Source organism: Echiichthys vipera, assembly GCF_963691815.1.
Source record: "Echiichthys vipera genome assembly, chromosome: 10".
Classification (NCBI taxonomy): Eukaryota; Metazoa; Chordata; class Actinopteri; order Perciformes; family Trachinidae; genus Echiichthys; species Echiichthys vipera.
The window spans coordinates 28061803-28074398 of record NC_139835.1 but is presented as its reverse complement, the minus strand read 5'-3'; the positions used below and the strand labels follow the sequence as shown (position 1 = coordinate 28074398).

General features: G+C 45.4%; 1 protein-coding gene across 1 annotated transcript in view; it reads left to right on the top strand.

Moving 5' to 3' along the window:
- The window catches only part of abcb6b (ATP binding cassette subfamily B member 6 (LAN blood group) b), a gene marked incomplete at both ends in the record, with an annotated part of 34959 nt that overhangs the window by 5710 nt on the left and 16653 nt on the right, over positions 1-12596 (top strand). Inside the window, 10 exons of the mRNA XM_083921091.1 lie at positions 816-931; positions 1023-1144; positions 2482-2591; positions 2681-2746; positions 2843-2968; positions 4743-4819; positions 5809-5872; positions 8661-8746; positions 9365-9422; positions 9622-9726. Of these exons, the coding sequence (XP_083777217.1) occupies positions 816-931; positions 1023-1144; positions 2482-2591; positions 2681-2746; positions 2843-2968; positions 4743-4819; positions 5809-5872; positions 8661-8746; positions 9365-9422; positions 9622-9726 (930 nt within the window). The remainder of the gene's footprint in view (positions 1-815; positions 932-1022; positions 1145-2481; positions 2592-2680; positions 2747-2842; positions 2969-4742; positions 4820-5808; positions 5873-8660; positions 8747-9364; positions 9423-9621; positions 9727-12596) is intronic.

The window sequence follows — 12596 nt, the reverse complement described above, 5'->3', positions numbered from 1 at the left end:
ACGCACAACACCACCTACTTTCTACAGACAGGGAACAGCAGCAGAAGACCACACTGACACTTTATTAAGCACCAGGTGTGCCTAATAAAGTGGCCGCTGAGTGTATGTTAACAAAAGTCAACAGAAATTGCTTTCGATTGTGTCATTATTTGGGACACGGTCTCAGAGAGTAAGGGCGCACTCACACTGAGCTTTAGGGTCCTTGTCCCCCCCTCCACGCCCGTTTGTACTCACACTACCTGGGCCTCGGAGAATGCTTCTTGCTGTCCATACGTCATCACGCAGTAACACGTCACACGCATTGATGACGTCATGGCGATGCGTCGCTTTGTTTACAAATCTTTCCGTAGACCTCTGAGTTTTCGTGCGTCAAATCTGCAGTAAACACTCCACCTCCGCATCACACCAACGTGAACCTTTCGCCGCCATTGTTGTTGTTGTTAAATGTCCGTGCATGGTCCCTCCTTCTTTTTTCTATGTCCCAACAGGCGCACAGGAAATGACGTCAGAACCGCCGTAGGCCTCGTGCTCGTGCTTGTACACGTGCACACGCTCGTGCTCGTACACGTGCAAACGTGCTTTACAAAAGCCCACCTCTCCCAAACGGATCATGGCCGACAAGCGTGCTGCACCTGGGCACGGTACGGTTGCACTCACACTGGTCAAACGAACTAGACTTTAGCTGCGAAACGTGCTGGGGCACGGTACGGATGGACAGTGTGAGTGCGCCCTAAATGGCTGGAGTGGTTATTGGCAGTGTGTATCGTCCCATAACAGGAAGTGTCTCTCTGTCCCCCCTCCCCTCTGAGCTTCAGGTGTGTTTGTTCTCCCACCTGCATGGCTTGTCTCTGCGCTGGCACCTGGAGAGACGCACCGGAGACGTGCTGAGGAGCGTCGACAGAGGCACATCTTCCATCAACAACCTGCTGAGGTAGGACAGGACATAGAGCCTCAAATCCACGATACCACGATAACGAGTGTATGGACACATGTAATAAATAACCTGTGATTGCTTTTTTTAGCTACATCCTGTTCAGCATCCTTCCCACCATCTTTGACATCATCATTGCCATCATCTACTTCGTCTCCTACTTCAATGTCTGGTTCGGACTCATCGTTTTCACATGCATGGTCCTCTACCTCAGTGAGTCTGCGTGTGCGTGTGCGTGTGCGTGCGTGTGAGCTATTATGCAACAGTTCCAATGAAATCTCACATCCACCCAGAGGTTTCAAGCTGCGAGATAGGGGACAGATGTCAGACGGATACTGTGTGAGGTGAAAGGGACCAAAAATGAACTCCATTCTTATTTTGAGGGATTTGTTTTCCTCCTGGATTACCGGGACTGTTTTTAACACCTTGTGTAAGGTTGAATATGGAGAATCTTCATCAAAATCTATATTTAAAAAAAAAAAAAATACACCCAGGGGGCGTTTTGAGGGGTAGAGAATTAAAATATTGCTTTTCCATAAAAAATGGGTGGCTGGAGCCGCTGCTCCTTTGCGTTGAAAGGAGCCAGTTGAGGTGGTTCAGGATCATCTAGTAAGGATGCCACCTGGGCGCCTCCCTAGGGAGGTGTTCCAGGCACGTCCAGCTGGGAGGAGGCCCCGGGGAAGACCCAGGACCAGGTGGAGAGATTAGATCTCCACACTGGCCTGGGAACGCCTCAGGATCCCCCAGTTAGAGCTGGTTAATGTGGCCCGGGAAAGGGAAGTTTGGGGTCCCCTGCTAAAGCTGCTCCCCCGCGACCCGACCCCGGATAAGAGGTTGAAGATGAGATGAGATAATATTTAAAAAAAATTTGACTGGTTTGTCAAAGACTTTCTGTCACGTTCTGTTTCCATTGTAACAGCCAATAGTGGCCGGCATTGCGGGTTGCCAGGTTTGTCTGTTACAGTAACAAGGGATCATTTTGAGTTGAGAGCTAATGAATTACACACCACTCAAAGAAAGACTTCCAGTTAAAGACTGGCTAACGTTAAATACTGTTGTAAAATAAGTTAATTAGTTCAAATTAGTGGTTACCCTCTATGATTCATCACTTGACATGGAGCAGGCTGATCGCTTGACACACTCTGCAACGAACCTGGCAACCCAACTGCTGGAATTATTTGTGGTTGTTGCGACTATGATCTTGAGACACTAGATGGCGTAGCTCTGCTCATTCTCCATATTCAACCTTTAATTATGTTTCTTACATCACAAAATATAAGTTTGCTTGTGACATAATGTTGACTGTTGGTTTCACATGGTACGATCGTCTGCGTTTCTGCGACTCATCTATCCACCCCGACCACCGATCCACCTCATTATAAACGTTTTACTAATACGTCAAATAACAAACAGTGCGGCCTATTTTTTCTGGGGCATATTAGGTCCCACAGTATCAGACTCTCACATCACTCGCCAAACAAGTGAGCAGCTCCATATATGCACACTGTCGAATGCAGCTCCAAATTGATGATGTGCACTCTTGTCTGCAGCCTGCACCATCCTGATCACGGAGTGGAGGACGAAATACAGGAGAGAGATGAACAGTCGAGACAACAATGCCAAATCCAGAGCCGTAGACTCACTGCTCAACTTTGAGACGGTAGATGCAACACGCTGTTCAGGTATAAGTGACATCGTTTCAGGAGGTTTCAGTCTTCTCTCTCTCTGGACTTTTATTTCCTTTCAAAGGTAAAATATTACTGCGCTGAGGATTATGAAGTCCGCTGCTTTGAGGAAGCCATTCTCAAATATCAAGTAAGCATGACGAGGAGCATCGTCTGGTACCATAAGAGCAGCTAACAGCAGATGGACAACTCATAAATGAAATGTGTGCTGGTTGTGTTTGTGTAGCACTGTGAGTGGAAGAGCTCAGCCTCCCTGGCTCTGCTGAATCAAACCCAGAACATCATCATAGGATCGGGACTGCTGGCTGGATCTCTGCTCTGTGCCCACCTGGTCTCCGAGGGACAGTTCCAGGTATCAGATGCACCGATTTTAATCTCATCTTCAGCCTCTTATCCAGGGTCGGGTCGCGGGGGCAGCAGCTTTAGCAGGGGACCCCAAACTTCCCTTTCCCGCTCTAACTGGGGGATCCCGAGGCGTTCCCAGGCCAGTGTGGAGATCTAATCTCTCCACCTGGTCCTGGGTCTTCCCCGAGGCCTCCTCCCAGCTGGACGTGCTAGTCACGGATTGTCTATAACTAACACCTGTTCGAACATGCACCGATGTATCGACAAATAGATGATATTCACCGATGGCCCATGTTTATCTGCTGCGTCGCAACAATATTGCACTGGTTAAATGTTGTGTTAAAGATGTAGTCTGTTAAATTCTTTTTATCTATAAAAGAGTGAGTTAAAACAATGGTAACTGATCATGTGACCCACTAATGAAAGTGCTCGTATTCGCTGCTTCGTCGAGAAATACGATCTGAGTGTCCGCGGAGACTTTCCCCGCGCTAAACGCAAAGTTAAAGGCGCTTTTTACGTTGTTACCCTTCTCTCTTCGGACCTTCTGTCAGTGTGGAGCATGTGACGTGCAGTGAGGGTTGGGGTTGGGGAGGCACTGACTCACAAGTCAGATTTACAAACATACAGTTGGATGCCAATAGGATAGGATGAGAGAATAGGAGCGAATAGGATGCTGAAAACCATTTTAAAACACCAGAGCCACTGTATATTGCAGTATATCTTACCTTTACTTGTACATGACTTCTCGCTTTGACTGAAAGTCCAGCTTTGAAAAATTTCTTAGTTTAGAGATCAAATCCTCCATTTTCAGGGCGAGAAATGACAGCTTGTCGCTAAGCTCTACAGCATCGCACAGCACACTTCTGTGTTTACTTTTTGCACACAGGTTAGAGTTCACCGTGACCTGCTGGCTATTAGGCAGCTCACTATCGCCGCCTAACTTGAGGCAGAGGTACTGCCTGCCTCAAGCCAAGCATTTCCCCTGTGGATTTATGTCTTATCAATACGATGTAAATATTACACATATACGTAAAATACATTACTGAACACCATGGAAAAGAAGACGTATACTTTTATTACATAAAAGTGTCCTCAACCATCATATTGGAAACATAAACAGAAATGGGAACAAGCACGCACAGAGGGCACGCGCTCAATACAGTTTGTGAGTGATTGCGCAATCTGGAGGGAGGCCCGGCTGTCTCGTCTCCGAAGCGACTCCGTTTATTTAAACAGGAAATACAGAATTTTCTGCCATTTTTACTATAAAAACGGTCAAAATACATTAAGAACCACACCAAAATCATAGTCCAGAGGACAAATATTAATATTTGTTATTTTATTATTTCGTTTCTTTTTCCTCTCATGATGACAGGGGAGGCATAGCCTCACCTGCCTCCCCTGACTGCACGTCACTGGTGTGGAGCATGTGAAAGCCTCACTCTGCATCGCTGCAGGTACTGACGTCTAACCCTCACCCTCACCCTACTGACGTCATACAGTCGACTCTGTTCGGCTTCCAAAGGAACTCTGGGAGATGAAGTCCCAGTGGCGCGTCTGCAGTTACATCTTACTGCAAAACGTATCTCAATTCTTGCCGATTTAAGTAAATTATCCACCACCGCTCTCCTCCACGTGTAGAGAGAGAGGAGAAAAAAAAGCCTGCTGTTCCTCCAAATTTTGCACCCATTCATTGACTAATGGATACCATTGACTTCCAGTAACCTTTGATTCTAGGATCAGTCATGTTCAGCAGCTGCATGTGTTTACTTTCCCTGCAGATTGGAGACTATGTTCTGTTTGGTACCTACATCATCCAGCTGTACACTCCTCTCAACTGGTTTGGTACCTACTACAGGTAAGCTTCATTTATGGGAGACCACCAGCGCCTCATATTTTAAAGAGGTTATATTCACAAATCTGTGCTGGATGATAAGACTGTAGTCTAATATTAGTTGTTTCTGCTTTGTTCTTATGTTTATGCTTATATATTTCTATTTTGTCTTTAAATGTAAAGCACTTTGAGTTTATTTTTAATGACATGTGCTATATAAATGTGACATTATCGGCTGGATGACATGAGGAATATTGAATATCACAATATATTGGATCAAAACACCTCATTATCGATGTTGCAGGTTGACTTTTGGTGCTTTTCACAAAATATTTACACAATGAGATTACTGGTATTTGATCATCAGTAATGTGCATTGACTAAGTGGGTAAAGTCATACAACAGAGCAGTGTGTGGTGCTTCTGTTATTTCCACTATTACTGCATCTGATATATATGTTCTCCCCGTGTCTGCGTGGGTTTCCTCCGCGTTCACAAAACCTGAGGTCTATTGAACCCCTTTTCAAAAACAAAGCAACAAATTGCGATGACGTCTATCAATGCATGTGTCGTATAACGACGTGATGATGTATAAGCGTGCACCCTAAGACGCTGCTGAAGGACAGCTGAGGATTTATGCAACGTTCCTAAATAAACCCCTTGAGTTTAGGGAGATGTTTTAAAGATGTACTCCTTAAGATTTTTAATAACAATAATTTTCCCCGTGTCTGCGTGGGTTTTCTCCGGGTTCTCCGGTTTCCTCCCACAGTCCAAAGACGTGCAGGTGTTCGGTTCATTGATGACTCTAAATCACCCGTAGGTGTGAATGGTTGTCTGTCTCTGTTCGTCTCTATGTGTCCTTTGATACACTGGCGTCCTGTCCAGGGTGGACCCCGCCTCACGCCCGTGGGATCGGCTCCAGCCCCCCCGCGACCCCGACAGGGACAAGCGGTTGAAGATGAATGAATGAATGCATAATAATATATATTAATAATAATAGTAATGTCTCTGCAGGCTCATTCAGAGTGCATTCGTCGACATGGAGAACATGTTGGCCCTGTTGACTGAGCAGAAAGAGGTGAGCCATGAAACACAACACACTTTTACATCCTGCACATGTTTGTTTTTGTATTTTAATTCATTTTAAACCAAGTCTGATTAAACACAGTCTGTTATTAATGGTAAATAACTGATTGCTTAACTTTATGAAGGGACTTTGTATGAAATAATTACTATGTTCATGTGTGTTAGTTGGGAAGGTTGCTGATTTAATCCCAGGTAAGTTTGTTTAACAATATTTTGTCAACAAATAGAGAAAACATGTCAATATTGTGACATGAGCATGTGTAAAACGTGTCCTTAACTTTCAACTCTTTGTCAATTTTTGGTCTAAATTTGTATTTATTTTTTTTTTAAAGTGAGGAAACAGATTATTTGATACATTTTTGACACATTTATTGTATGCATTTTATTTTTTAATTAATTTATATATATTTTTCATATCACTGGGCAAATATAACATTGTTTGCCTGGTATTTTTGATTAATAATAAACTGCTGGTTTGAGATAAGATGAGAAAGAACTTTATTTAAACGTATGAGGAAATGCGTAATATACAACATACATACAGAATATGCATACGTGCATAAGAATAAAATATAAAGTGTATAAGGAGTAATGTTAACATCATTGCCTGATAAAATAGCAATACAAATTAGATCTCATCTCATCTCAGCCTCTTATCCGGGGTCAGGTCTCGGGGGCAGCAGCTTTAGCAGGGGACCCCAAACTTCCCTTTCCCGGGCCACATTAACCAGCTCTAACTGGGGGATCCTGAGGCGTTCCCAGGCCAGTGTGGAGATATAATCTCTCCACCTGGTCCTGGGTCTTCCCCGAGGCCTCCTCCCAGCTGGACGTGCCTGGAACACCTCCCTAGGGAGGCGCCCAGGGAGCATCCTTACCAGATGATCCTGAACCACCTCAACTGGCTCCTTTCAACACAAAGGAGCAGCGGCTCTACTCCGAGTTCCTCACGGATGCTGAACTTCTCCCCCTCTCTCTAAGGGAGACTCCAGCCCCCCTCCTGAGGAAACACATTTCTGCCGCTTGTACCCGCGACCTCGTTCATAAGTTGGCTATAAAAAGAAATTGTACATGATGATGCTGAAAAAGTAATAACACTAACTATTACACATGATATTGACAATTTTGTTCCCAGTTTCAGCTGAATTAGCTTAGCTAACAGGTACAATATAATGTATATTATTGTAAAGAAGTTATATACAGAACAGTACGGCTGAGCGTAATGAGAAATCTCTATAATAAGAATATAAATGACATATAATAATTACAGATAAGTGCATAATTCAAACTAAAATCTTGTTTAATTAATGTTCATTTCTGATCGCGCCGCTTCAGTCGTGCCTGAAAACTCACACAGTCAGAGGTCAGCGGATTAGGAGATCAACAAGTGTGTGTGTGTGTGCGCCTGTGTGTGTGTGTGTGTGTGTGTGTGTGTGTGTGTGTGTGAGTATGTGTGTGTGCCTGTGTGTGTGTGCGTGTGTGTGTGTGTGTGCGTGCGTGTGTGCATGTGTGTGTGTGTGTGTGTGTGTGTGTGTGTCTGTGCCTGTGTGCGTGCGTGTGTGTGTGTGTGTGTGTCGGTGGGAAAAGGCGTCCTCCGGCTGCCTCACTGAAGGCTCCTGCATTCACAGGCCCTTGATATGGTAAACAGCCACATGAATGTAGACAAAAGCATTAGAGCACCTTAAAAACACAGCGGCCCTTTTTCTTTGGCTTGGGAAGACGTGGGCGAGGGGAGTCAGGGAGTCAGGGGGGAGGAGGAGGAGGAGGAGGAGGAGGAGGAGGAGGGTGAGGAGGAGGTCAGGAAAGGAGAGAGGGATCACAAAAAGCTGATGGAGAGGGACGCAGATTTAAAGGTCCCATATTCTGCTCCTTTTCATGTTCATACCTGTATTTTGGGTTTCTCCTCCTCCTCTTCCTCCCACTTGGCTACTCTTTCTACACCTCCTCCTCCTCTTCTTTCTCCTTCTCCCCCTCTTCTTCTTCCTCCTCTTCTTCCTCCCCCTCTTCCCTACTCCTCCTCTTCTTTTTCCTCATCATTTTTCACCTCTTCCTCCACCTCCCTCCTCCCCCTCCTCCTCCCCCTCATTCTCCTCCTCCTCCTCCTCCCCCCTTCCTCCTCGTCCCCTTTTTTATCCTCCTCCTCCTCTTCCTCCTCCCCCTCTTCCCTCCTCCTCTTCTTTTTCCTCATCTTTTTTCACCTTTCTCATCCTCCTCCCACTCCTCCTCTTCCCCCTCCTCCCCTCCTCACTCCTTCTCCTGCTCCTCCTCCCCCTACCTCCTCCTCCTCCCCGCCCTCCCTCTCATTCTCCTCCTCCTCCTCCCCCCTTCCTCCTCCTCCCCTTTTTTATCCTCCTCCTCCTCTTCCTCCTCCCCCTGTTCTTCCTCCTCTTCTTCCTCCTCTTCTTCCTCCTCCTCCTCTTCTTCCACCCCCTCTTCCCTACTCCTCCTCTTCTTTCTCCTCATCTTTTTTCACCTCCTCCCGCCTTCCTCCTCCCCCCTCCTCCCCCTCCTACCCCCTCACCCTCATTCTCCTCCACAACCTCCTTTTTCTCTCCCTTCCTCCTCCACTTCCTCCTCCTCCTCCCCCCTTCCTTCTCCTCCCCCCTTCCTCCTCCTCCCCCTGTTTATCCTCCTCCTCCTCTTCCTCCCCCCCTCTTCCCTACTGCTCCTCATCTTTCTCCTCACCTCTTCCTCCTCCTCCCCTCCTTCTCCTCCCTCTTTCTCCTCCTCCCCCTCCACCCCCTCATCCTCCTCCTCCTCCTCTTCCTCCCCCCTCCTCACAGGTTCAGGATGCTGAGGATGCCCAGGACTTGCAGCTCACAGCAGGTCAGGTGGAGTTTGACAGAGTCTGTTTCAGCTACGTGCCTGGGTGTGTAGCCCTCATCAAATCTAATCTATTTACAGTTTAAATTCACTTTACTCTTCATTTTCCTTTGATCTGATTTTATTCAGTGGTAGATTCAAACAAAGACTGTCATCTGGATAACCCGTGCCGACTAACATACAGTGTTGATGTTTTTGGTTTCTCTAACCGTAACATTTAAGTTTTGCTGCATAAACCAAATCAAAACATGACTTTAGAGGAAGCAGATCACAAAACATTTGAATCACTCGATCATTTCTGCATCATAAAAGTCAAAAGTGGCAAAATAAGTGTTTATCCCTTAGGTTTTTAAGAACATTTTGTCAAAAATAGCATTAACGAATAATATGACAGAGAAATGCGATCCAAGCATCTTCAGTTCCCAGTAATTTGTGATGCGTGTGCATTAATGATTCGATCTCTGGGGCTTTTATTTTGAAGGACAAGCTTCATCTGTACTCAGACCTGCTGTCTGGAGGACTTAAGCTCTAAGAAACATATTGACTTTTATTTATTGATGTCTTTGTTTTCATCCTGTGTGCATTGATCTTTATGTAATGTTTACTATATGTATTTGTGTCCGTGTGTGTGTGTGTGTGTGTGTGTGTGTGCGTGTGTGTGCAGCTCTGAGATTCTTAGGGATGTGTCCTTCACAGCTGAGGCGGGACAGACAGTCGCTCTGGTACGTTGTCTTTTCTACATATACATCTATCAAGGTGGAAGGTGTGTTAGCCCCGCTTTCAAAATTGTCTTTAAAGGGACATTTTGGCATATTTAACCCTATGTCCCCATGTATTTCTGTATTTCTGCTGCTGCGAAGCGGAGGTAGGCTAATGTGTGTGTGCTTATGTGTGTGTGTGTGTGTGTGTGCGCGCGTGCAGGTCGGTCCGTCTGGATCAGGGAAAAGCTCCATCCTGCGTCTGTTGTTCAGGTTTTACGACCCTCAGAGTGGCAGCATCCGCATCGACGGGCAGGACATCTCCAAGGTAACGCACGTCAGAGGTGTGAGTACAAGGGAAAACACACACTGTTATGAATTAAAGAACATCCGTAGGCTTCGGAATAAACTGCATCAAATGTCAACTTATGCACAAGTGGAGCACAAGAGCCTGTGCATACACGTCATCATCTGTCATAAATAAATATACAACCGTCGACCTCAGCGAAGCTTCACAGAGAACAGAACAGTATTAAACTACCAAAGTAAAAGCTGATATATCATTTATTTTGGTCCATTTTCACAGTTTATCAGGACTTTTTCATCATGGATGCAACTTCAAATGCAGGGAAGTACACTTATCTGTGATCATAAAGTACTTAAAGCTGTAGTAGGTAAGAATTAAAAATAAAAAGCAGAATTTGAAGCAGAGTGAGCTTCTCCTGTGGCTCTCCCTCTCCGTCCTGAGCCAACAGGAACCCCCTCTCTATCCATCTGAAATGACCTGTGATTGGCTCAAGTCTCCTGTCAAGGACGAGCAGTGATGCAAAGTAACTAAGTATATTTACTCAAGTATTGTACTGAAGTAGGCACGTCCAGCTGGGAGGAGGCCTCTGGGAAGACCCAGGACCAGGTGGAGAGATTAGATCTCCACACTGGTCTGGGAACGCCTCAGGATCCCCCAGTTAGAGCTGGTTAATGACTACTTGTACTTTTGGTATCTAAAGTATAGTTTGATACTTTTGTACTTTAACTTAAATACTTACTTTGAATGCATACTTTGACTTTCTAGCAGAGTAGAAGAAGAAGAAGAAGAAGAAGAAGAATTCCTTTATTAGTCCCGCAACGGGGAAATTCAGTTTTTTCACTCTATTATTGTTATTCATGTTACACACACACATGCCCGAAATACACACACATGCACACACAGGACCTATATACATGCAATTATGGAGAGATGTCAGAGCGAGGGGGCTGCCAGTGACCAGCGACCCTCCGGTTCCCAGCCAAGACACCTATGGACTGAGCTATTGCCGCCAATTGTATGTGTAGAAGTGTATTTCTACACTGTGGTACGGTGGTATTGTGGTATTCTGCGGACTTTTTTATCAAAATCATGAAAACAGTAACAGTAAAATCTGATGAAAGATAATTTTTTCATTGTTTTTGCCCAACATTGCCAAAAATGACCTGCCTACCCCAGGTTTAAGTCAAAAGTACACAAAGAAACAACGTTGTTCCAGTAACGAGAGTAGATGTAAGTCATTACCACTGAAACACACACATGAAACCCATCAGAGGTGACAGGTGACAGAGCCACATGTTACTTCTTGTTTACAATCTTTGTCCAAAACCCGCCCTGCTGGCTGTATCTTCATATCCATCTTCTTGTGTAACTCTCAGCAACAAAGCGAATAGTACACATATTTCCTAATTTGAATCCCTTTAAACTGCAGCCAGTGTCGCAATACTTCTTTTTTTTTACCATCAGTTCAGTTTTGATGCAATTATCTGACGTTCAGTCTCTTTGATCCATATGTTTGTTTCTGCGTCTTCTCATCTTTCTTCACTTCTCTTTTCTCATTTCTGTTTCCTTCCTTTGCCTCACTTACCTTGATTTCCACTTCTCCCCCCTCTCTCTCTCTCTCTACACACACACACACACACACACACACACACACACACACACACACACACACACACACACACACACACACACACCTGGCGTCTGGACTCGTTGCTACATAATTCAGGAACCTTTTACTATGATTTATTCACAGTGTGACTGGAGCTCACACACTTAGCCCAGCTGTGTGTGTGTGTGTGTGTGTCTCTGTGTGTGTGTGTGTGTGTGTGTGTGTGTGTGTGTGTGTGTGTGTTTGCCTGTGTGTGTGTGTGTGTGTGTAGCCCATTTATTGCATAAACTCTGTTGATGATTTGCTAAAAGTATCAAGTCTCAGTAAAAACCAAACACACACACACACACACCTGCTTCATTACGGCGGACATGCTTGTTGAGATGAAGAAACTGGGGATGATTATGAGGGCGCTTGTTTATAATTACGCAGCAGGAGGACGGTTTTAATCAACGCACACATGTGGCTGCCTCTCATTCAGACTTTTTATAAATCTGGATTTTTGCTGCGGAGAAAAGAGGAGGAGGAGGAGCAGGAAGTGGTTAAACGCTTCAGCTCGCCTCACTGAAGGATTCATCCTGTTGTGGTGTAAGAAAGCATCTGGGCCTTTATATTTTCTCATGCGTGTTCAGTGTGACAGTTGGTCAGGCCCCCAGGAGGTGCGACGGACTTTAGGTCCGATTTGACATAGTGGCCACAAGGTGGAACTGCAACATCCGTGTCTATCAAGTGATGCCATTGGGCTCATTGACTTAGACGGCAAAAGAGATGTCTGTAATGACTTGTTTCACTATCAGAATCTGCAGCCGATCCCAGCTGACATCGGGCGTTAGGCGGGGTCCACCCTGGACAGGACGCCAGTCTATCACAGGGCACATAGAGACAAACAGAGACAGACAAACATTCACACCCACCGGTGATTTTTAGAGTCATCAATTAACCGGAGAAAAGCCGCACAGACACGGGGAGAACATACAAACTCCACACAGAAGGGCCCCAGCCGAGATTCAAACCAGGAACCCTCTTGCTGTGAGGCGACAGTGCTAACCACCACATCACCGTGTCTGCGTATATTTATAAGAATTACTTTTACATCGTTGATTATCATTACTGCTACGTGGGCATTGTCGGGTCTCTTTAAATACTAAATACAGTGAATCGGAGTGTGGTCTAGACCCACTCTAAGGGTCGAGACAACTTTTGTAATGATCGGGCACTTAATAAAATGGAATCAGCTTCATCACTCGAAGCCGGTATGACCTGTCCTCTCTGCTGAGTCATC